A 27,208-nucleotide genomic window follows, 5' to 3' on the forward strand; every position below is an offset into this window, starting at 1 on the left:
AATATATAATAAAATAAAAAAATGCAATCAAATAAAAAAATGTCCAAGTAAATATATTTTATGAAATGAATATTTTTAAAAATAAAAATATTTAAAAAACTATAATTGTAAGGCTACGATCCAACATAAATGATTGATATATTATACATGTACATTTTTATAATGATTTTAGTAATTCACATTAAATCTCAATTCTATAACTATCCCAAAAATTTTTCACGATAAATTCATGTTTTCTCTTAAACACAACGATTCTCAATTAAATAACATTTCTCAATTACAAAACATTATAATTTTCTCATATTTTCCATATCTAGTAAGTACAAAGTTAAGAATGATAAAATAGCAACGGATATCTTGCGAGTTACATATAGGTCATGCGAGTTATCGGTTAAAAACCACTGGATAAAATTCGCAATAGGGTTTCTTAATCATACTTCGCAGCATTAGGTCGAAAGTGGTTTTAGATAGAAGACCGCTAATATTGCGGTCGTGTAAATAATTTTGCAACAGTAATGTACAAGACCGCGCATATGCAAAGTGAAAGTTGAGAAATAGTCAAATTAAAATTAGTCTTTTACTATCGATGAAATTATCAACATCGCACGCAACGATGAATTATATGATAATGAAATTGGGAAGAATAATATGTATTGTCGTTAGGCTCAATCTCGCAGATTAAATTAATAAGTTTATTTCCGTTTGCGTTTTTATTCCCTCTTCATAAAGAAATGATCATATGTGGCGTATGAAAATTGTAACGCGTTGATCTTGTCTTGTATAACATGAGGTATATAAAGCCGAGAAATATAAAGCCCAAAATATGGGACTCTACAAATGTTTATACGTGTACTGCAATAATTCGTAAAATGTATTCGTCATCAGTTACAGACGATGAGCAAGTACAAATCGTGCTGTACTCGTTAATTAATGTCTAAAATATCTACATACTGTGCATAATGCAGCTAATCGTAAAGTTCTGCGTACAATAAAGTATAATTGAACTTAAACCGAAACGTATCGTAGGAGCAAAACGTAAAACATAATGTAAATATTATCTAAAATACTGAGAATACAATATACAAATAAAATAACGAGTGAGAAAGAAAAAAAAGCAAATGATGGTAAATAGCATATATCAGAATGATATATTAAAAAGAAAAACAAAAAAGAAAAAGTTTAATGGATCGCCAAGGATCCATAGGCGACACTGCGATTATGGAAAAAATGGCACATTTATTATATTAGTGTGATAGTAATATTATATATACTAATGATATAATTACATATTTTTTTTTCTTTCTCAATCGATACATTTGTTCACTCTCTCGCATTCTTTCTTTCCCTCTCTCACACTCTTTCGTTTATTCTCTTTTTCTCTCTTATTAAGAGAAGAGAGTTTATATATTTATATATTCATCTCATACTTCATTAATATTAATAGTCGCATTCTTTTAAATCGCATGTAGGGTCGAAGAGATCGGTTTCAATATCCTTCAGGCCCATTCACACAAACTGTCTACAACTCACTCTTACGCATTAATCTTTTTTTATTACATATTATACAATATTATATATCTAATATAGTTACATCTTATATGATATGATAATTATCGATTCGCAATTGTACCAATAAAACTGAACCCTTACACGATTAGACAGCAACAAATAATTTCTTATGTTTTCTCATTGTTATTTATGCTTAACAGTAATCATATAAGTTAATTCCTTATCGGAATTTACCAACTCGTTATATTAAACAAAAAATGCGGTGCCTCTTGGTATCCTCGATACGCACTTATTCGAAAATAACGCCATTATTAAGAGCATAATTATTTCGTTTCATGTACAAAGGTCTGTGTGAAAGAGCCTTTATGGCCGATGATTTTGACTTCGAATCCCTCTCCCGTATAAACGGTGTCTTTGCTCTTCAGCTTTACTTTGACTATCTACGACTATCGACAAGTGTCTAGCTTAGACTGGCTTACGAGCTATTTATTGTCGTTATTATTTTACATGATTACCTTCGCGAATACAAGTGTGTGATCGTATATTTTATTAGTGTTTGTGAGCGGCTCTTTCTGCAGTTTATCGCAATGTACAATTATCGTTTCCTTTTCGTTCTTTTTCTCTCTCTTTCTCTCTCTTTTTTTTTAAGTATGATTTTATAATAAAGCGTCGCATCGAAGCAACGGAGCATGATTAATAATTATTAATTAAACTTGGAGCGAGGTTGTGCGAGTTCTTGCCGATCAGATTTTCTAATCTATAGATCCTGATCGAGAACAAAAATGATTTTACGATAAGTATTTCCTAGAAAATATTTAAACGAGCTTACAGCTTATAAAAATCAATATTGGAACAATCTTATTAGTTTTCTGGTCTGCTATTGTTGACTGATTTGAAAACATCAGAAAATAAAAATATATCTACAATGTCAATATTGTATCAAATATTATGTTAGAATATCATCAATAGTATTTCTTAGCCATCTGTATAATTGCATTAGACTTGCAATCATAGAATGATTTTTATTTTACATTTTCACATTTGTGTATGTTTAACTGCAGAGTACTTCATAAAAATTTTCCAACACATCATATCTCATGTGAATGCGACAAACATTAAATCATTATTAAACTTGAGAATCCTGTATAGATACCTAAACATAGACAAAGGGAAACCAATTTATATAAACTTAATCTTGAATGAAATTCCGAATACATATTACACAGCATATTATCGCTTAAGATAATCATATAATTTTATAAGTATTACATAATTTTGTAAACAATTTGTAATGATTAAATTATGTAATTCAGAAAAACATGGTCATACGAAAACGATAGATAAAAGTCCACTTAAAAATTAATTTAAATGGTCATTTAAAAATATGACATTTAAAGATTAATCAAGAGATAATATTTTGTACATAACTACAATAAATATACATGATATGTGTGTTTGACATATGTTTGTTTTGATATGAATTTAGCTCTCAAATGATGTAAAGGAAAAGGTTTGTCACAGAATCTGAATAGAATCATATAATATTTATATAATCTTCCATTCTCAAACTCTGAAACACTTTTATATTTTTGAAGAAAAATATAGCTACGCATGTACATTGTGCAAGAAAATACTCAATAGAAAGGGGAAAAGAGAAAATAGAGTAAAAAAAGAGGCGAAGTAAACACGGACACTCAATCGTTTTTGTTGGGTTTTTCATTTTTTTCAATAAAATTTATTTAAGAATTTAAATATAAATTAAAATACATGGCAACTGGGTACAGATACGTTTGAGCTATATTTTTGTTCAAAAACAAAAATGTCTCGTTTCTTTTCCTTCGCGAAAGATCTCATTAGCGGTAATTAACTGATAAAATAATAATAATAATAATTAATAATAATTAATCATGATTATGATTGGGATTGGTTTGTCTCTTCTCATACTTGTGCGAGTTGCATTGTGTTCATAACGATCTTAAGCACATCTTATGAAGCTTATTTATTCCGTTTGTTTCATCTATATTCCACTTTGTCGCGTACATATAAGTACAAAAATTTTGCCCAAATGATCAATGGCAAAGATAGCGCAGGAAGAGGAACACCCTGAAGGCCCGAAAAGATTCAGAGTGAATCGACAATATACCAAAACCCTGTAAAATCTTTTCTTTCCAGCAACATCGATAATGAAAGACATTGTGTAATGCATTGCAAAGTGCATCCTTTGAACATATGTTATTATATGTCATGATAAGGATGCATTTCGCATTGTAGACATTGTAATATTTTTTGCAACACACATGTCTAATATATAAATGTATCCCAATTCTTGCTGATGATATATTGCAATGCACTCACCATAGCAAATTGCTGTGATAACAAAGCATACAATTTGGATAATTTTGAATTTCTTAAAGCTTTCTTTTATGCGTACTTTTACTGCCCAATTTTTTTCTAATTTTTTTGCTATATTAATAAAACAATCTATTCCATTTTAATTTATATCCTTTTGTGTCAAAACACAGATAATAAAAAAGATATATAATTAGTAAAATTGATTAATATATAATTCAAGAATGTTCTAAAATGGCTTCTTAAATTAAAAATCCTCCATTATTCTTAGATTAAAGATCGTCCGAACGATTATCGAAATAAAATAATTAACAAATTATTCATTGAAATGCGCGATTGTTATCTTTTATAGTGTTATTCCTTATAAAGTACGCTTTCAGTTTTGGATGCGGATTCAGTTTCGTTCACGCTATTTTTTCCCACAATTGCTATTGAAATATTTTATACAATTCAAAAAAATTAAAATGGCTTACTGATTAAAAGTAATCTGCATGTAAGAGATATAAATTATATTTAACATAAACTATAACTGAATGTTTTAATAATATCCAGCTTGATGTTAAAATCAAGAGTTCTAAATGGCACTTAAATGGCGTACGTAATAATTTTAGCCATAAAACGCTAAAAAAATAATAAAATAAATACATATGATAACTTTGTTAAGTAGGATCTTTGTAGCCATGTTTCTTTTTTCAGATAATAATAATTGAATGTTAAAAGTTAGGCTATTTTACATAACGCGATATCATAAGAAATATTCATTATTATTTGAAAATTGCAGCTTTTTTATCGCTTTTAAATTGGATAATATTTCCATTTATATATTCTAAATCCATAAATATAACATATATGTTTTCACATATACATAATACCATACATATTAAATTATAATTCAGTAATATATATTTTTTAGCTTGAAAGCAAATTTTTTTAATTCAACATAAGAAATGAAAAAAACTCGTTTTCTTTGTTTCCAATAAAATTGCATGTACCAAGAAAAAAGCTGCAAGTATCGGAATGTGTTTCTTATCACACCGCGAATCAGTTGCAGGGTGGCGTTTTTCGCGAGCGTGAACGAACCGTTAGCATCTTCAACATTCATATTCTGAAACGCTTCTAAACAATAGTCTCTATATACAGTATTGCCAGTATCTAATGATCAATATAAAGGCGACATAATCTATGTTATTTACACCGGTACAAGCTATATTCAATGAAAAAATGAATAAATCTTGCAAAAGATTTTCAATCATCGGAATTTGCCGATTTCGTCATAATTTAGATAATGGAAAAATATATCTAATTACTGTAATTAAATCGGAAATATGTTGCCTTTATTTTTATCTTTAGTCAGTGACTCTGTTTTCAGCCAACTCGAGTTCTCTTCCTACCTATTGCGCGTTATAACGTAAACGGTAGTGTACACACAGAAATGGGCAATTTAACATGAGTCAGCGAAGTTCGACCGTTAATAAAACTTCGATCGTACTACACATTATATATCTCGAAAGAGAGGAACCATATTCCTTTGTTTTTTTTTTCTTTCCGCTATTTATAAAAATAATTTGAAGCCGCCTGAGGGGGTAGATGCCTCTTAAAACTACTTGCACTATGCTTGTGTGAGCATACAACTTTTCTTATTAACTGCATGTTGTAGAAGTGTTGCAAAAAAATTATGGTTATTCTTATATACCGCTTTTATAGTAACATTGAAATGCAGATTGTAAAATGAATAGATAAATCATGATTTCAAAGCACGATTCAGATTTTATACGAATAATTATAATAGTAATAATTATAATAATAATATTAAAATATATAACATATTAATACATTAATACAATAATAAAGATATAAAAATCACATGATAGAGAATAGAATGGTTTTTTTTATAATCTCCCTCTTTTCTTTTTTCCAATACAGCACATCACAATAATATCCACAATTTTTTGCATACTCCCACAACTTATATGAGAGCAGAAAAAATTTCTATGTAGATATGCAAATCGTATCCGTAAATTTTGTTATCGATTTTAAGATGTATCTACCCCTTAACACAGAATGATACCGCTACTAAGCCGCTGCTACTGCGGTTGCGGTGGATTGTGCTGAAGGGAAGGTTGTGGACCCTGAAACAAAGATATATATATATATATATATTTAAGTAAAATATTTCATTATACATCTTTATGTATGTGTATATATATATATATTAAATTATACTTTACAAAATCTTACAGGTAATGTGGGGAAAGGTGGTTGGGAGTGTGCATGTGGATGAGAATGCGGATGTGCTATGTGCGCTGCAAGATGGCCTGGTAATTTAGGACCATCCTCGGCTTTTTCCTCTTCTCTTCTTTTTAAGCACGCAGCTTTCGGGTTAAGGTTCCGCTCTGAAAAAAAAAAGAAAAAAATACATTAAATACATGAGTATTAATACATATTAATACGATACAACAACTAATGATAAGCATGCAAATTGACACACGTACCTCTGACTTGTTGTTCGAGTGTCATTATAACTTCAACAGCCATGTTGAGAATACCGAGTTTCGTTTGAGGTTTATCCGTCTTCAGATGCGTCATACACATTCTGCCAAGTTCTTTTAGAGCCTCATTGATATCCCTGATACGTATCCTATTGTGAAAGATAAAATTTAGACATATACAATGTTTAACTTACTCTCTTAAAAATATTTAGAATTTTAGGAGAATAGAATAATTTTATATTTTTTAATAATGTTACATTTCTTTTACACCATGTGTACTTATACACTCATTGTGCACATTAAGCTTTGAGGAAATATTCTTTCATATATTTTTACAATAGAAAATATTAATATAGTACAATTTAAGTTTTGAAGAAATATAATTGAGTAAACAAAATATTATATATTTATTATAATTTCTGATTAACAAAAATTACATTAATACAATAAACAATTATACAAGCATGTGTAATATATAGAAGTTATACACACACATTCATGGTTCATATAGGGTTGTCCACATAACTGTTAACAACTGTTAACAGTTTAATATTTCAAAAAGTGCGCTATCAATTTTAATTGTTCTGTTTTTCATTTTCATAGATCCCAAAAATCTCTAAATCAAGATTAGGCAAAAATTGCTTTTTTTCTATAATATAGATTATGGAAATGATTGACTTTTAACATAGGCATTCTTTTGAAATTTTGAAGTTACCTCTCGCTTTACCCTCTAAGGAGATCAGAGGGGAGATTAATCTTGGCATAGAGTTTAAAAATCCCTAGAATCTATGGAAAATTAAAGAAAAAAAAACTAGAACTTAATTTTGATCGCATAATTTTTGAGATATATTAAATTGTTAATTATTTAAGCCACCCTGTGTGTATATGTATGAACATGTCGATCTCATAAAATGATACAAAAGAAAACATGTCATTTATTTTCGTCATCAGAATTTTAGAATTCACAATGTATTGTTATGTCACGTATGCGTAGAATACGGGCCGTTACTACTAATTTATATCAAAATTGATCACATTACTATGGATCAACTAAAATGTATTTTTTACATCCACTGCGCATATCATTGATCTTACCTTTCCCTAGCATTATTTGCTTGCCGCCTTTCTTTCTCTCTTTGTGCCTTCATGTCGGGATCATCATCCTCGTCCTCGGCGCTCGAACAACAGTTGCGCAATAACAATACGCGATTAATCACCTGGTTTACTTCATAACTTATTCTCTAGCCTATATAACTTAAATTTGACAGTAATTGAATTACTAATGTGAGTAACATAGTCAAAATTTGCTTTCGATTTGCTGATACCTAATTATCTAATTGTTGTTCGAGCGGATTTCATATATTTTTTTTTCCATGTAATATAGAAACGATGATAATGAACACACGCAGATGGTTTCACAATTTTGAAATCGTGGATAGTAAGTAGGTACGAATTTAAAGGCCCGTATTCTTTGCATAGAACAAACAATCCATGACGAATAATTACGTCAAACAAAGGACAATAATTGTGGATCGAAAAATGCAGATCTTCTATTTTGATGTTGTTACCTAGAAAATTCAGAATGCATACGACATCTATAATTGTCAGTATTATATAGGATTACAGAATTTGAAGGGTATAATAACAAATTAATAAAAGAATAAAATAACCGGATGACATAACCGAAGACATATTATAAATGTTAAAGTAAATATTTAATTATATGCAATTTAGAAAAAAATGCTTCAATGTAATCAATTTTTATTTATAAAAGATATGACAATTATAATAATGTTCAAAAATTTAAATAGTATAATCAACATATAAATTATTTATCAGTCTACAAATATTACATTCTTTTATTTGAAAAAGATATAATAAAAATTAAAAAAAATGCAATAATTGGGGAAAAAAATCTGTACAACTGAGCAATTCTTGATGCAACGTTCAGTGATGCAAAATAAGTGCGGTTCTAAACGAAAAATAGCATGCCTAGGGACCGAATCGCAGCTGAATTAAAATGAGACTGATTTGCAGGTACGCACGAGAGAGCTATTAACAGATTTCATCTTGTCTCATCTCATTTCTGTCCTTCTAACCAGAAACATTTTAATTTTCACGCCTGAATACGGGCCTTATGTACAGTGCAATGGATATAAAGGAAGCTTCGGATTGCAGGATCCTTGGTATCGCAACAAAGCCGTAAACATGCCACATATTTTCCTATTATTTGTGAATCGTTAAATTTATTACATTTCGTAGTTTATTGCTTATCACAAATAACATCTCGTTTAGGCATGCATACGACTATGTAAAGGGACTCTTTTATTAGAGAATATGCAGCGGAGTATCTTATATCCGGCGGTAGAAATATGCACATGTATCGCTCATATCGTAAGCGACATATACGTATATCGGGATACGGGAACAAGAAGAACGGAAGAGACAGGAATTGTTTTTGTATATCAAGATGCAACAAAGTGCGTACTGCGTGTGTTCACTAACCTTTCACGCACGTTGTTGGCCTGGCGACGTTCTTTCTCGCGCACCGCTTTAGTACCAGGATCATCGCAGTCTTCGTCAGCGCTCGAACAACAGTTATTCAAAGACACAGCAAGTTAGTTCAAGAGCAAATTTTAGAAAGTCGAATGTATAAGCATTTCCGAATCATCTAATTACAAGAGAGACATCATTCTTCTTCAATAAAGTTTTGAATTAATAATATGTCAAATACGTTTTACACGTCTTGAGATTTTTCGAATAAAACAGCATATATTGATGTGTGTCGCGAGTAACTGCAGTTTCTCTCAATTTTTATTACTATCGCTTCTTACATCTATTCTTTGATAAAGGGATTTTTTGTCATTAATATCTCAAAAATTTTTTCAAATACTTACTATCTACGTGATCTCTTCGTCCCTTTTCCCTGCGACGTCGAATTCACCGTAGCAGCCCCGATTACACCTGCTGCTGCAAGTTCGCTGCTCGATGGTTTCGTCTCACCACCACTACTGTCGGGTGGATCTTTTCTCTTTTCTAAAGAGATGTATTCTGCTCATTATTAATACTGCCGCATAGCTTTCATGAGATAATTGCATTGTTATATACATATAATTTGCGAAATAGAAAAAACCAAATAAAATACTCATTAGTTCAGAACGTATCGTTGTAAAAAAGAAAATATCTTTTTTCATGTATCTAAAAGAGTGATTAAAAGCAAAACATGTTTCAAGAAGTTTCAAGGCATATTATTCGACGGCAATTTTATTCGCGTATTATCTGATGCAACTGAAGAAAAATGTCTCAAGCTACCCGGAAAAAGAGAAAGAACAAACGCGGCCGACCTTCACCAAAAACGGCGATCACGATCTTCGATTCTCCTTGAGCTTTGGGCAGCAAGCCTTAATCATGAATCCGTGAAAAGTATCCAATTAAGAGCAGGAAGAGCACTTTGCGGGATTTCACTCAACTCTGATTCAGCCGCTCTCCTTAAACCCTCTCTTGCCTGACAATTTGTTGGTATTAAGTCGCATTATGTATATATCGTGAGAATGTCTATTTAAAAAAAGTTTCCCTCAGATAATCGCGGCGAAAATCACACGTACAATTGTATACAAAAATATGCAATCACGATTTTATTTAGCGCACCAAAACTACTGACTGATGAACGAAATATTAAATATATTTGCGTAATTTAATGTACGTTTTTTTGCAAGAGATTTTATTCAGTTCTCAATAAAATAATTTTCACAGAAATTATTTATTCCCACGCATACAAAGCGCATAAATAATTTCCAAGCCCGCATGAATGTTTGCGTTCTTTCGGAACAGGGGAATTCCTAATCCATAGTAAGGATTCCAAATGTTCTTCCCGTTGATATAATGGCTCTAATGGTAAAAAATTAAAAGACTCGATGAGGCAAAGAAAAGAGAAACAAAGAGCTAGATAATTGAACGTACTCGCGGGAATAATGTAAGCACGACCGCCGGACAGCAAAGACTTCGCGTGATTTATCTAATATTTCCTTATTCGGCTACGCGACTCCGTTGCAGAACACCTGGGAGTTCCTTCTCTTTTTCCTCTCCTTCACAGTATACTCATGGGAAAAGTGACCGCTGGATGACGCAAAAATAGAAACATGTGATCAAAGTATTGCATAACGCGTTATAATTATCAAATTTATTAATCTTTTTTTTTTTGTTTTAACGAAAATTCCCGAATCACTCCTGACATATATATCAATAGATATGATTTAAATAGACAAGAAGTAAGACAAGTTGGCTTTTTTCCATGTCGTAAATTATAATGTGCATTTCGAATGTCACTTCAGGGTCAACTTACTGGCATTCGTCACAGGTAACCTTTCTATTTTAATGGAACCATCTGTATCGGGCGTGGGCGTAAGACCGGGGTAGGAACCCTGAGGTTGCGTTACCGTTACCGCAGGATGTGGACTCGTCTGAAAAATATAGCGTTGATTGTGTATTGCAGAAAGGACGGGTGAAGGAGGAAAAAGAAAACTTGTTTCGATATTCATTTTACGGCCATTATCCAAAATTCTTACCAGATGGTCCAGCTGCGGTGGTGAGGTATGCGAGTATATCCCGCCATGTGGACCAACCGGACCGAGGTGAAGGCCCACTTGACTCTCGGCGTGATTCCTCAGAACGTTTATGGCATCGTCTAGCCGTTCCTCCATCCGTGTTCCCTGTACCAACAAAATACCAAAGATTCGACTCGATTACGCGTCAGTAGTTCAAGATTATCTCACTCATTGTAAAAATTATTTGAGATACTATAGCAGAAGATTACAGACGCGCTTATCATCTCATTAAATTTATATAAAGTTGATTTTAGAAAAATTCCACACAAGTAAAAAAAAAAGATCAAAATTAAAATTAAAATCTTTTATTACATTTATGACTGTTCCACGATAGAAAGATAATTAGTTGCCCTAATCAAAGAAATAGACATCGGAAAAAAAGGCAGAGATAGAAGAGTATTAAAAAAAAAGTCAGCTCGATCGCGCGATTAGATTGCGATTAGAAAGTCTAACGCGGTTTATTTAATATAAATTATTTATATCGAAACGCGAATGTGTTAATAAAATTTTAAGCTATGATTATAAATTGTGTACAATAAGATAAAGACTTTATCACAATGTATAATCATAATTATTCGAAAGCGTAATCAGCAAAAAGTGCAATGGACACGTTCTGGCGTTCGTCTCGCGGGATCGCGTCGTAAAGACAACATGCGTAAGAAAAATATGGAGAAAAATGAGCGAATGAAGAAAGGAAAAAAAAAGAAGAAACTGAAATTCGGCAATCCTCACCTCGGCATGGTCGCGAAGGAAGCCGATGGCATCGTCTAGCCTCTGCTGTTCAGGCGCCGGCTTCACACACAACACCAACGCAACAACAAAACCAAAAAAAAAAAGAACAACCAAGTCAACACAACGTTCACGACAAACAGGATGGAATGAACAAAAATATGTCAAATGAACACGATAAAATTAAATAATTCTTTTATATACGGTGGGAGTAGGTATATAAATATATAGGTAGCCGCTCGTGAGAAAAGCACACAAACGATGATTTCTCGGTGCAATCATGCTATTTGTGCGATTTCAGTGCTAAAACGATTATGTGCCAAGAGCGATTGTAATTTCTTTATACAAATATACTTGAAAATGTAACGTGATAAGAAAACAATACATCCTCGATTCTTTTGTATTCATTCGTATATATGGTTCCCTTGATCTTCTCTCCCCCCTCCTCCTCCCCCCCCCGCCCCGGAAAAAAAAAGCATTATGCGTGTCGTTTATATGTGTATACTATCGACGTATCGCATTAGCGTATATATACATATATCGCGAAATATTGTTGGGAAAAAAGTGATTGATATTCGAGCACTCGTGTAAAGTGAATTGCGTGTTTTTAAAGCGACCAAACTTGACGCAGCGTGAATCGCGTGTCTCAGGAACCATTCAACGATATCATTATAATTATATATCAATATAATTGCTCGTTTGTCTTATAAAAGTGTCATGAAAAAATTAGCAGAATTTAAATAACACGAAAGGGAGTAACGTTGCAAAGATCCTGCGACCGTTTGCTTGCAAGATTCTTCGAAATTAGTAGAAAAATTCAGGTAGTAATCTTGATACGTACCATGTGAATACCACGATTTGGATCCGCTGTAAAATGCGGAGACACTGGCGCGGCTCCAGGTGCCCAGCCTGGTGCCGAGCCGGTTAAAGGTGGCGGCGAACTGACGGGCGTAGATGGATTACTGCTATAACTGGATACTGATTGGTCCGTGGGAAAAATCTGCGAAAATCGTCACAGCTCATGTATAACATTATCAAGTCCAAATTCTCCGTGCAATAAACATCGCATTGAGTGTTAAATTATTGACTGCCAAATGAATACTTCAGCGTCCTAATTATCGAGATTATCCAAGAGAGATTATTTGTCTCGTCTAGAACATCGTTTTTTGTTTTTTTGTTTTTTTTTTTTCATTCCATTAAGGGCCTAGTTTACTCTGGCAGTATATATAATTGATGATTTTTAAGAATTCGTTTTTGTGAAGAATATTATAAATTGATCTTTTTGGCGTCTCACATATGTTTTCCTTGGTGTTTATATTAAACAGTTTGTCAGGTATTTTTAAATCTTGGATATTTTGCTCTTTTTTTTGTTCAATACAAATCTCTACGCGTAGCGTGTTCAAAAATGACTATGTAACATGTCACTCTTCGTAATTATTTAAATTAAAAAAATTTTAATTTTATTGAATCTAAATAATTAGAATTTAAAAAATTAATTTTTAATATTTTTCTAATCATCGACAAATGAAAAAATTTCAATAAAATTAAAATATCTAATTTTATTAAGATATAATATTGCTTCAATTATCTTTCAATCCCTTTTAATAAAATTAGATAATCCAAAAATAGCTGACGAATAAAACTAGACTAGAGTTTTTTTCATTTCAAACAATGACATGACAAGTAGCATGTCACAATGTTAAATCACACATTTTTGAACATATTACACGCAGAGGCTTGAACAAAAAAAAAAAAAGATAAATATCCTAATATTAAATTTTAAAAATACGGACGTATTGTTTCAATAAAAAAACATATGTAATGTCGAAAAAAAAAAAAAAGATCAATTCCTAGAATATAGACTAGGACTTTAAATATTCATTAATATGAGATTCTCGACGATACGTACTCGGTTGCTTACGACTGATGCGAGGGTCTTGCCGAGGGTGTCGTCCGTGGTAGATTGCTGGTTCGTCGTGGGCGCAGCGTTGGGCGCGGAAGGCGCGGTCGTCGGTGCACCAGGACTATGGCTATATTGCAACGATGCCGGGGACGGCGCCCCTGTGCCGCTGTTCGCCGCGACCGCGGCGCTACCCCGGAATGTCGACATTGGCGGCAGGGAAGCCGCACTGGTCACCGCCGAGCCCAGGATCGGCGCTGCAGATTCACCGTTCGGCGACATCGCCGAGTATGCCTGAAACCGCCGAGCGCAAATGGTTTCAGGCTTGGTTCTTGCGGCGAAGTGTGTCACGTTGTTTTGGTGAACATGCATGCTTACGTCTTCGGTAATTAATTGTCGAATTTGCGTGTTCAGTATCTCTATCTTCGTCGTGGATACTTGGTAACTTGAGGACTTGTCAAACACGACAACGATATAAAGACAACGATATACCGACTGTCGACGTGCAACGATTTCACTTCACGCGACAGTGTTATTATATCTTAGTCTTTATCTTCGTTTTATTGTTGGGAAGATTTTGTAAGATGTTGAGAGATTGATCCGATGAGGGGATTTCAAAGGAAATGTCTACTCTGAGATGCGAACGAGCGAGCAACCGAGTTTGATTTATCTCTCGTGTAGCTACAAACGATAAAGATATGGTAACAAGAAGGCTCGAGCGAAAAGCTATGCGACTCTCGACGATTTGTACGATTTCTTTAACACTGTCTGTCTGTTTCTCTCTCTATCTCTCTCTATCTCTCTTCTTATTTCTTCCTCTGATCATAATGGATCACTCTGGTCAGCTTTGATATCGGATACGTCAAGCGCTACGAATAGCGCTCTCTCGCACCTACTGAAAACTCGTTCATAAAAATCTAATTTTAAACCACCGTTGGCGCTCTAGTGTATTTATCAACAAATTAGAGTGGCTTACAAAATGTCTACTAAAAGAGTTCGTAAAACATCGTCTCTTAATCAGCGAGTTGTTTCGTGAAGAAGCTGCGGGATGGACGTGGGATTTCGGATCGTGTGGATGGACGAGAAAAAAAAAACTAGAGACATCAGCAGAGGGATTCTTTTTCGATGGACGCGGACGGCGCATTCTCGGAAGATGGGTCATTAAACTAGGATCGTAAATGTTTAACTCTTGGTAAAGGAAAGAAATCTTGCCACGCTGAAGCTCTTGACTCCATCTTCTTCTCCTTCGACGCGTTAATCCTAAATCGTACAACTTCTTTACGACGTTTCTTGTCATATCATGCAGGTCGAAAGACCTCACTGTAGCTACGCGAAAGATAATAAAATGGTTTGTCTTACGGTCGTTAAAGTTTAAGCGGGCTTTATGATTCGAGTGCGCCGGAAGTTTATACAAGAATCCATTATATATACAATATACAATGTATCTCACAGATATTCCAGGATAATGTTTAACAAAAATAAAATAACGCCGTTTGCAGCTATTGGCGATCTCATCGAAGGTATCTCGCAAACGTCTCGCGACGTCACACGCCGGGAGCAGAAACCTCCTCTCGTTGTCTCAAAGAGAAAGAGGCCGCCGAGAGACGTGGTACGAGGTGCCACGAAGAGGAGGATTTCGTGGTAACCATGAACGGCGTAAATCAAACGAAGGCTGCACTTGACTAGAAACACGGAGTAGCGGGAGGGTCGAAGGTCTATATATAGACGCTAGTGAGTCATTTGACGTTATACTCCGGGGTACGCGGAGCACTGTCAACAGTGTCTCTCAACCGTGGCGAAATGACGATGAAGAGAGAGAGAGAGAGAGAGAGAGAGAGAAAGAGAGAGAGAAAGTACGCGTCTCTCTCCTGTCGAGAGCACGCGACAGTCAACCGGGTGGTCCGAAATAAGACGGCCAGAAAGAGTCCGCCAGCTGGTCATACCGGATCACGGTCAAATGAAGAGGATTAAAGTCAACGCCGTTAAGTCGGAGAGTAATGGCCGACCGACCGAGAAGCGACGCGCGACTCGTCCTCGAGACGACCTCAGAGAGCGCTTCGGGAGCGAATCCTCGGGTGAGATTTAGTGCATTCATCTCCACGCGGAGCTCCTCGATCGCGACTTATCATGTTCCGCGCAAAGCCATCAAACGAAACGATAAATCTCCGAAAAGTTTGTGTATTTGTCGAAGAATGTTTTCTCTCGATTGTGCAGCGAAATTTCGAATCTTGTACGCGACGAGTGTATCTCAAACAACCGCCTTCGTCTTCTCCCAATCCCCCATACATCATTGATCGAATAAAAGTTTGCAACAGCGATTCCCAATCAAATTGAATTATCTAGATCGCAATATTGTAATAACAATGCGACAACAAGTTCGCGAAAAATTACCGAGTCTTCCGGGTTCGAAATCAATTTTTTATCATCGATCAAATTTTTATCCGACACAACGCCGATGATGCGTTCAAGGATTTCGTCAAACTTCATAACTTTCGGGACGGGGGGAGAACACGCCGCTCGAGAGACACATCGATCTTTCGGAGCACCAAGATTAGGTCGCTCGCTTAGGTTTTAATCTGTCGGCTTCCTCGTCCGACTCGCATGTTCAACGACAGAGAGAATCCCGGGAGGAGAAATATCCTCGTGTCTATTAAGAAGTTCCAGAGACGTCGTTTTCACGACAGCGGCTCCGGGAGGAACTAGCAGCCGAGTCACGCGTGATTGATCGTTTCTTCGGGTTCGACCACGACTGGAAGGAAGTTGGGATAGAAAGGGTGAAAAAGGGGAAGATAGATAAAAGAGAGAAAAATAGAAGAAAAATCACTTACCATGGGATCGTGGGGTAGGTGCATTGGGTAGGCTGGCTGTGCCAGGTGAGGGGGTGCATATCCACTGTATGGGGGTTGAACACCACCGCCGCTACCCGTCCACGGATCTCCAGGACCGGTTCCTGCGGTATTACCATCTGCGACAAAAAAAGAAGACAGGCGCGGATTCAATCAATCATGTGTCATCCGATTGTTGCTTGTTCAAATATCCGAGATCTAAATAATCGATGCAAAAAAAATTATACGCAATTATAAGTATCACTGTAGACCTTTCAAAAAAAATTTTTTTTTCTCTTTTTAACAGTAAAAAGTCACTTTTGTTAATTCTGTAAAAGTTCTTCTTCGCTTGATGTAAGTGAATTATCGTGGAATGCCGATAGAGTCTCGTCGATTAATACTTTCTACATCATCGGAACGAGAAATAACAAATAGTACGGCACGTGTCATTCGGTGAGCAAAGGACATTGGCGCACGTGGCCGAATAATGGGCGTCCGAATCGAGTTTTAAATTGCATCGTCGCGCGACATTTAATATTTTCGTTCGTCAGAAATAGCGCATTACATTCGCTTCATTACGTTTGTAAAAATCCCAGTCAATTAAAACACGACGCTCTGCTTCGAAAACGCGGCGCGCCAAACTTCCTAATCAAGTAACGATGTCGTTCCTTCCCCGCAGTAATTATTTCGAGAACGAGTCCCCCCTCCCCCCTTCCTACCCCTCTAGACGCGATATGATACAACTTCGCTGGACTTTCGCCAAGTCGAAATTTCGCGCTTTCTAACATCTCACTCGGAGTCTCGGCGTCGTTCTGCGGTAAAACACACACACCCGGTATAAGGGCCAATAGACGCGGTACCCGGCGCAAGCCATTATTTCAGTTGAAAACAACAGCAATAAGCTTCGGGAACGTATTTCTTGATACTTTTGCTTGATATAATTCCCGTACCGGGCGCTCCTCGACGAGAAAGCGGAAACTAAGCCAAACTACTCGGGCGTTCCTACCAACTACCGGTGTTCGATGTCTGATAAAACTTTTTCGCTCCCCCTAGAACGAGAAGAGGGGAGAGAGCCTCCCATTTATAAGCCATTCCGGTCAGCTACCGGGTGCCACGAGCGCCGACACATATTTCGAAAGCGTACTTAAACTGCTACTTTTCTCATCTGTGAACCATAATAACGAACCCTCGCGGTGAAAACTTTGCCGATTTTATAGATCTATCATCATTTAGATTATCTTGAATGTTTGAATATTTAAACGTATGACATTTTTTTTCTGAAATTATTCGCACCACACTTTTTTTTTTTTTTAATAACTAATTGCGTACTATTATTTTTTTATTCCTATATTTAAGTTGTGAATTTTCTGTCTCTTTCCGTCTCTCATTGTCAGTCAAATAAAATGCCTCTTTACTTTTGCTGAAAATATTAAATTTCGGTATATTAATTTAATAATAAATGTTAATTTAAGCATACAATATGTATGACTTCATCGCACAAGCCTGAAGAATCTATGATGTATTTTCGCGAGACATAATGACGCGCTACACCTGTTTTCTGAGATGACAATTATTTTTCAAAGAACCGTTATAATGTACAAAGCCGCAAAATTGCATCTCCAAAGAAGCTTCGACTAATTGCGTGGTTCATTCGCACGATCATTATTTCGACAACGCGCAGGATTCTACGAGTAAACCAATTTAGAGCGATAAATCGATATAAACGAGTATCGCGCAACAAAGTATCATTCGCGTACATCAAAGGGAAGCGACTTTCTGCGACGGAAAAAATTATTAAGATAACGCTACTAAGATGCGGGTGCTTTAATAAGTATCGTTGTAACAACCAAGTAGCGGCGCGTTTCGCAGCGAACACCGGCAAATTGCTTTTATTGGCAATATCTCGTCGACAAAGTTTTCCGTGGAATTTTTTTCAACGTCGGCGTCGGATATGCCCGCGAAATCCCAGCGACGAACTTCGACGCCCCGCCGTGCCGGTTGAACAAATAACGAGATTGTTATTGTTTTTACGCGCGACAGGCAGAACGGCAAATTTTACGAGCGAACGTTAAACGGTTGAATATTAGCGCGCTCGTAAAATCCCTTTTATCGTCCATTCGGATCGTTATGCGATTTTCAAATGATATATATATATATATATATATATACGTGTACATGCGCGTATATTATAGATACGTCCATGCCGATGGCTGCTGATTTCCAGATAACGATCGATCTATCGAAGCTTTACTATCACTATCTCGTTTAATTATATCCACGTCGATATCGATTAGCAGATATATAAGTTAATAATGTATTTCATAATAACTTTCATAAAATTTGTAATCGAGATAACGCGCAAATCCGTTGTCACGCGCTCCATTTTCATTCGTTATCATTTGCTACTTACTTATTTGAAGAGCAACGACGGTTCCATACATTTACATACAACAGAAAGTTCCATTCTTTCTTATCGAAATTATTAAAGTCGAGATCGATCTCAATCTTTCTTATTCTTATTAATATATTGAAAATCTTCTCTCGCTTACCGATATAATAAGAATCTGCGTAAATGGCACCCTTTGGCGACGTGTATCTCGGTGAGTCCTGCCCAAATTCATCCGAGCCATACTGCAACAAGCAATAGACAAATATTCATATTATTAGGAGAATTGCAAGATTATAAAATTTCATCGAATTCCGGCTATAACATGCGATAAATCGCCGATACGATTTACTATGATAATATTTAATATGATTTTCGTCGCGCCGTCTTGCAACAAGCCTTTTGCATCATCGCCTCGCACATTTCAGCATTTCAATTTTCTGTAACAACGAAAATTGCGTTGTAATCGCGACGTTGATTCGCGCGACTGCCATTCACCGTCTAATGCTCAGACACGGCGTTATATCTTCGCTCTTACGAAACCTTTGCGTATTGTATTGTAGCACATCTCCATCGATCTTACGATAGGATCCAGTCGGTTATTACGACACCGATCGATCGAGCCATGTAGCGAGAACAGTCATTAATTCAGCGACGTAGACGTGAGAGGGGAATGGCGGGAGGAGAGAAGATCGGTACGGTGCCGTTAAACGGCTATATACACGAGTTATCCTTGCGCAACGCGAGCAATAAAAATCTAAGATTAGGTCGTCCTCCTCGATCCAATTAATGCCGTCCATCTTCATAGCGAAGACGAGCAGAAAGCAAAAGCGTTTGCCGCGCCCCGTAATGATTCTATTATTTCTTATGTTAAGCGCGATAAATTAAAATTTTATCCACGTTTTAACGATATCAATGAACAACGTCATCTCACATCAGTATCAGTAAACTAATAAACATATATATATATATATATATATATATATATATATATATATATATAGATTTATTTCAATTTTAAATTTATAATAAAAATAATAAAAGCCAAAAAAAAGATTATGATAAATTAATTATTGTTATCGATGTTAGAGATTGAAAAGACATACGCGAAACATGATGTAAAACATCATCGGCGACACGTCGCGGACGTAAACGATAAAAATTCAATGTCTAATCCGATAACGCGCTCCAATCATTTACATATGAAGAATTAAAGCTCGTTATCGCGAGATACCATCCGAACGATATCATCTAATGTACTCTGATTATTTCAGCCGTCATCCATCATGGACACCCGCGTTCTCCAATTCTTATATAAACCAGGAAAAATTGTTCTCGCGATTGAAATCGCGAATCGAAGATCGAATTACACTATCGCCAATTACGGAACATATTCGTACTTTTAGCTTCAAGCTGTCGATCTATTTTATTCAGTTTTCCTTTCTCCTTTTCTTTGTTTTTTTTTCTCTCCCTCTGTACACACTACATTTAAACCGAGATAAAATACGGAGCGCGATTTTTGCAAGGAGAGAACAATGTAGGGAGCTGCGCAAAGAGAGTGCACGCGACATGAATGAGTCTATCGATCGCCTCGAGAGCATCGACATATAGAGATATAATCGAGAAACTTGGCATTTTCGGTAAATTTACCATCTTATAGTTGCCGTAGTCCGTGGGATAGGCAAACATGTTGGCAGCGGGGTCATGCGCGCGCTGAGTCGACGATACACCAATTCCGTCACACACGGATCACACGAAGTAACATACTAACGACGATGACGACAAAGGCACGCCGGCGATTCGGCGACGAGAGGAGAAGTTGCCGCGCGAACGAGAAGACGAAAGCGGATGAGGAGGAACAGCCGGCGAAGAATGAGAGGAACGAGCTAGAGATAGCGCTCCCCTTCTCTCTCTCTCTCTACCTCTCTATCGCGCGATATATACGCGATATATCCCCTCCTTCTTTCCCACCGTTCCAATTTCATCTCATGATATATGTTAAAATATTCCACGACGCCCGCTCTGTGCCTTATCCGCTTGCACCGCGTCGAAAACTTTCGTTCGCGATGCCTCTCTTCCACCCTCGGTTTCGTCTCTCTCTCTCTCTCTCTTCTTCTTCCCTCCTCCCCTCCCGTCTTTCTCGCTTCTCCAACACGTCGAAAAGTACGGCGCTCGTTCGCGGACTGGCAAGAGGTAGGGAGAATAAACTTGGTGCGCTAACGCGAGGACTATGGGGCGCCGGGCCGAAATTTAACGCCTTCCCGGGGGGGCCATGAAAGAATCGTACAACTTTGCCGACGGAAACTTCGCAACTCCCGTTCAAGTCGCGGCGTCGAGAGTATCTGCGGAAGAACCGGCCGAACTCGGCGCGTGCGGAGGAATCGCGACGATCCACGCGATGAAACGAAACGAACGATGCGGCCGGCTACGCGCGACTATCGAGGCGTCGCGTCGCGCGTGTTCACCAGGGCCTTCAACGAGAGCCTCCGAGGTGGGAGCGACGAGTGGCCCAATCGTCGTCAAGGCGTCGAGACAAGTTCCTCTTTTCGTAACACGCGCGAGAAGCGACGCGGAGGTGCACCAGCAACCTCGTGACGTATCCCAAGTGCCGCACGGGATGTCCGATAAGTCGGCCGGTACCGGCCGCCGGATCTTCGCGTAGAACGCGAGAGAACAGCCTCTCTCGTTCGTCATATAAGTCACGTTTCATAGGATAAATTTGCCGATAGACGCATCAACGATGCTTGTATTAGCGGCCGATTATGAATGCTTATCTCGATAGCAAACGCGAATGAATGTACCCTTCTATTTTTTGCCTTTTTGCTTGCGTCAATATAAAATGAAATAGAACAAAAATAGATAGATAGATAAAAAGAGAGAATAATATCGTTGACGTGCACGTGAAAAATGAAATCGTTTTCGAGAGCGTATAATGCTGGCCAATGTATCCGGGAGAGAGAAGCGAGGAATAATCGCGGTCCCTGATAAAAGTATCGTATTTTATCAGTGAAGCCGGCGGTCGATAACAACCTTACAAATAAGAACATTTCTCTAATCGAGAGAGAAATGAATAAAATTGCTACTAATCGAGTGATAAGTTCCGCTACGTCTCTGGACTTATTAATTTAAATTTTAAATGAATTGCTTTGATCAACTTTGATATTTTGACTGTGGCCAATCTTGTGTGTCCTCGCCCATCTTCTTCTTTATTCCTTTTTCTCTTATTTTAAAAGTCGAAAAAAAATTTAAGTCACCATCGATTCAAGATAAATTAATCTAATATGCTAATAATATTCACAGATTTGATATTAAATATCTTAATTAATAAGGAGAAAACAAATGAAGTATAATATATTTTAATCGCTTACCGTTTCGCATCTCTATTTCGATTTGCATTCAACCGTTATAGAATTTACTCGAATTTTTTAATTAACCGCAGATCCGTGCTGCGAAAATTCCAGCCGACCGAAAAATGTTTACTAAGCGCGTATCGCACGCGACATCACTAAACGGACCATTAAATTATTCACCGAAAACGGCCGCTAGTAACGGCCACTTTAACCCGGCCCCGTGGACCAGAGTTGGATGACTGTGCGCGGCCACGGCAAGAGAGACACCGCGTGGACAATAATTCACGTTTTATTTCGTCCTCGCGCGCGGCAGGACGTATAGGGAAGGAAAGGACACGCAATGATAAAAATGTCGCCGTGGCGGATCAGAAATCTTAATATGTCCCGGTCGGTCGGGTTGTCCACGGTGGTCCCCGTAGAGAGTCAGCGATTTCCAGCCAATATAAATGTCCTACATTGATTTAGTTCTCCCTTTCGCCGCCCCTCGCCCTACGATTCACGGGGGACGGGAAAGATTCACAGTGGAAAGGAGTGAGGGATGAGGGACGAGAGAAAACGATCGACGAGATACGAGAGAACCGACTCGAACTGGAACGGAAATGTCTCTGTCAGGGAAATTAGCCTCCGACGATCTGAAATAGGACAGAAAAGTGCGGCACACCTCTCCTCCGCAAGATAGATGTTATGAAACCTTCAGAAAATTGAGCACGTGATGGCCATCTCACGTTCTCGATCAATCGCGTCGTCGTCCTCATCGTTCATCCCTCTCTATGTCAACTTCCGTAGATTCCACATCCACGACCGTGATTATTCACAGCTCGCCTACTCGCTTCACCCGCGTGTTTCACCCAACACTACAAGACCAATTTGCAAACTCGCTTTAATTATTGTTATTCGTATATTATATTTTATAAATATGAAAGGCGATGCATGATTACCATACACGATATATGATTTATACGCGAGAACTCAAAACACATATATTTACGATAATAATAATTACGATAAGAATAATCCTCAAGGTAAACTTTGTATAATGATAATAATTAAAAATAATTGTTTAATGCTAGAGTCACAAAGTATATAATCGTATCGTGTTAAACTTTCTGAGATCAACGAGCGCGATTATACTCTCCACACTTTCTCTTACTCTTCCTTATATATAATGACGATTATTTAAGAAAGAGCTAGATAGATAGATCAGCTGTATCAAAAATTAATAAATCTAATATATTTCAAGACTCATTGACATTGCACAAAACACGCTTTTAGCCTTTCAAAATGTAAAATTAATTATTAATTATTAAATTAAAGTAAAAATTTCTCTTGCAGAATATAATTTAATCTCAAAATCATAAATAATATTTTATATCAAACTAACTTTTCTAATGATTTTACCATAAAGATTTTATAGTGACCATACATAAAGATTTATGAAAATAAAAATTTAAATTGAATTTTTGCTGAGCAAATCTTTATTAAAAATTATTAATTTTATATTTTATATTTTGAAAGGCTAAAGTGCTTTATATGTGTGCGCAATGTCAAACTCATGAATTTTTAAATGTATTAGATTTATTAACTTTTGACGTAGCTGATCTGTCCAGTTCCCCTATAAGTACACGTGGGCGGAAATGAATTTAAGGGTAGTCGAACGACGAGACGACAGAAAGAGAGAGAGAGAGAGAGAGAGAGAGTATGTGAAACGATGTGAAAAGCGGAGAGTCATTATCAACGAGATAATGGATCGTCGATTATACCCTTATTAATTGTTATAACGAGACGTTTGCTTGTCAAGTAGCAAGCAGACGAAACCAGGTGTCTCGTTAAAATAATGAATTTATTCCTTTTCTTCTTGAACCTTCGGATCATGGGAATTCCCATAGAGCAGTATTTATGCATTACATTCTTATATGTGTGTATAAAGTATTTTTGAAGATGTCATTATCAGTCGATCTCTCGTCTCCTTTTGTGAAGAATGTGATAGAAAGCATTATCGAAACGGATTGAGCGGATCAATTTGCTGTCGCTTTTTTTTTCAGAGCTACATTTACTTTCCGTGCCTCGGATCGGACAGCTCGATTATAAATCCATACGTAATTGGCGAATCGATAAGTCTTATCAGTCGCGGAGCGGTTTATTATTCGTCACGCCACTCGTCACTTTTTCTCCTTTGTCGGCATAATGGGTTAATGGCGAGGCATTTGTAAAAAAAAAAAAAAAAAGAAAATAAAAAAGTGAACGCAACGGTTCTGCGTAGTTAATGGGCCCCATGTGTCGTAGATGACGGCAAGATAATTTCAGCCTCACGCGGCTACCACACACGCGTGAATGCACGCAAACGCGTAACGCTGCGACTCTCCCCGCGCAATGTATGTTGGTGATGCCCACACAAATTGCCGGCGTCACGCACAAGTAGAGTCGGCGATATCAGTAATAGAGAATAATTCAGCCTTCTGCAACAATTCGAAACGAAATATGTCCCGTTGGGCGGTAAGAGACGTCTTCATAAGACAAACAAATCGATATGCCGCCAGTTGAGAAGATTTACTTATCCGGAATATCTCCCCCTCCCCCTCCCCTCTCTCTCTCTCTCTCAGATTCTATATTACATACTTCTGTCATGTATTATTTAATTATCGAATAACATATGTGTCGCAAGTCATCCGCTGCACTTTTTATATGACAAAAATAAATAAATTGTTATTTGTATACGAGAAAAGAAAATAAACCAGTTTTCTCATTATTTCTCTTAATCTTTATGACGATAAATTTATCCCTGACATTTCATCCGATTCTACAATATAACGTATTGTTTGCGATGAAATGCATTCCGCATTATTCGGCATTTATGCAGGTCGGTTATAGCGGCATCGCCTCACTTCCCCTAACTTCTTGCGCCGTTGGCTTGTGCTTGTGCAAAATCTTAATTCGCGACGACGCATAGGGGCGCTCATAAGACGCCAAGGAGAAATGTGGGAACTTCGTGCCACGATAAAAGCTGTTTAGCACGCTATGGTAATGACTCTGTCTCTTCTTTTTGTAAATTTATGTCTCTTATAGTCTCCCCCATGCGATCAAGATGGGTTCCCATGGTGGAGAAGCGTACGGGCGATCGTAAAGGAAATACCCGTAGATGGAATAGGCATGTACCGACACAGGACGACGACTTCCGGTCGCGCAATTTCGAACGGCTGCCAGAAATTGTGACTTCTTCTTCTTCTTCGAACAGGAAAAACCGTACACTTGCCCTTGTACGAGGATATCGCGCATAATTTTCCAAGGCGATATAAACGTGTTGTCGCGCGCGATTAATTATGTAATATACCGTTGATAACGTTTTCCGCTAACAAAAAGTATATTTACATTCATTTTTCATAAAGCATAGATCACACATATAAATTACTTTAATAAATTATGAATTATCCTATAAATAATCTTCAATATTAATTATTTTTCGTTATTTAAAACTCAAAAATTAGCGTTATTACAATTTTATACTTTTTATTCAAAATTTTATAAGAAAAAGTATAATATATATGTTATTTATATGTGTTTGTGTGGGACACTATCTATAAAAAAAAAAAAAAATATTGCTTTTATATGAGGACAATATTATATTGAATCATCTGATATCCTTCTGAACTATCGAGGAGTCCGATTTCACAGAATCGCACTTATCGTATCATTGCGAGCATCAAGATATCACGAGGAAACGACCCAGGAGAGAGACGAAACACGCGAGGTACGGTAATATTTGAGATTTGTTTAGTAGACGTTATTTCATCCGTCATCCGATCGGATGTTATGCTTACGTCGCGGTATAAAAAAGACCGTATTTATTTAGCCGGAGGAGAGACGGCACACGTCAATTTAGCGACGATCAAAATAAAAATCAGCTTTTATCAGCTATAATATTCTGTGTATATTTGTATACATATATATATATATATATATATATATATATATATATATATACATATATTCTCATACATCTTTTTTTTATGAATTTTCACAGTGAAGGCGATTGTACGTGTCTCGTAAATTGTAACGCGATGTTATTCTTGAAAATTTTTGCGACGATTTATTCGCAGAATACGTACGTTAAAAAGATACCATCATCTCTAGTCACGCGCGATTATGTTAAAGAAGCCTGTACGATCCATGGTTTTTGCGGGAGGATATTTTTATGCGCTACGCTTCGGCACGCCATAATCGTCGGATGACTAAACGCTCAGTCGCGTGTAATTTTCGTTGAGCTGTCCCGAATATTTCCGAGACAAAGCGGCTTCATTTAGATATACACAGCGCCGTTTTTTTTTCGGATTAATCGCCGCCGAGAGGAAGCGATGTACGTCGTCATCGGGCCGAGCCGACCAATTGTGCAAACAGGAAAAATGTGATCGAGAGAATTCAATCGGCACGAAAAACAATACACGAATTAAGAAGCGATTACGATACCTTCATCGCGCGCAAACTGCTGCAACAACGAAATATTTACAAAAATATATTTTTTTTTTTTGCAAGATCACGAATTCTGCAAAAATGACGAAGCTGAAAGACAGGTGGATAAAATAATTTTAAAACTAAAACAAAAGTGTATTGTACTCTTCTCTCCTTCCCCCATTATACATATATAATGACTTTTCTCGAGATGAAATCAAACTCTAAAAACGCGACAAAAAATTATCATAAAAATTCAAATTGTACGATAGTTCTGAAATTTTTCGAAAATAAAAATTCTTTTGCTTAAACTTTTCCTTGATGCGATTTCGAATGACGCAAGCTGTAAATCTCGTCGGAACAGGGTGATGATCGTCATCGCGAATGCGTAGCCTGTCGGCCGGATAGTCGGTCCGTTTTAATTGGCGGCCACTAATTGTTAATTATCAGTGGTATCCACCCGCGGGGAACCTGACGTAAGAGGCTTAAAGCCATTTACACGAGGACGGATTCGACCCGCCTTCGCAAACGTTACCAACACCGCCGCCGACGGTGAGGAGAGGCGCACGTCGGGTTTACAACGTTATAACATACAGGGCAGGTGTGCATATGTAATTTTTCGTG

At 36.8% G+C, this 27,208-nt stretch overlaps 1 protein-coding gene across 10 annotated transcripts in view; it reads right to left on the reverse strand.

Annotated features, from left to right (window-relative positions):
* Positions 1 to 691: 691 nt before the first annotated feature.
* LOC126848500 (transcription factor 12) overlaps positions 692 to 27,208 on the reverse strand; it is a 112,931-nt gene continuing 86,414 nt past the window's right edge. For 4 of the 10 annotated variants that reach the window (XM_050589477.1, XM_050589486.1, XM_050589487.1 and 1 more), the window contains 12 exons: positions 18,955 to 19,036; positions 16,409 to 16,545; positions 13,590 to 13,874; positions 12,522 to 12,680; positions 11,684 to 11,743; positions 10,913 to 11,065; positions 10,690 to 10,807; positions 9,245 to 9,398; positions 8,853 to 8,942; positions 6,351 to 6,496; positions 6,097 to 6,251; positions 692 to 5,987 (listed from right to left, as the gene is read on the reverse strand). In XM_050589477.1, coding sequence (XP_050445434.1) covers positions 5,943 to 5,987; positions 6,097 to 6,251; positions 6,351 to 6,496; positions 8,853 to 8,942; positions 9,245 to 9,398; positions 10,690 to 10,807; positions 10,913 to 11,065; positions 11,684 to 11,743; positions 12,522 to 12,680; positions 13,590 to 13,874; positions 16,409 to 16,545; positions 18,955 to 19,036 — 1,584 coding nt within the window. In that variant the 3' untranslated portion in view covers positions 692 to 5,942. Of the gene's footprint in view, positions 5,988 to 6,096; positions 6,252 to 6,350; positions 6,497 to 7,442; positions 7,533 to 8,852; positions 8,943 to 9,244; positions 9,399 to 10,689; positions 10,808 to 10,912; positions 11,066 to 11,683; positions 11,744 to 12,521; positions 12,681 to 13,589; positions 13,875 to 16,408; positions 16,546 to 18,954; positions 19,037 to 27,208 lie in introns of all 10 variants that reach the window. The other 6 variants (XM_050589478.1, XM_050589480.1, XM_050589483.1 and 3 more) reach the window with 6 other exon arrangements.

This window comes from Cataglyphis hispanica, chromosome 3 (assembly GCF_021464435.1).
Source record: "Cataglyphis hispanica isolate Lineage 1 chromosome 3, ULB_Chis1_1.0, whole genome shotgun sequence".
Lineage (NCBI taxonomy): Eukaryota > Metazoa > Arthropoda > Insecta > Hymenoptera > Formicidae > Cataglyphis > Cataglyphis hispanica.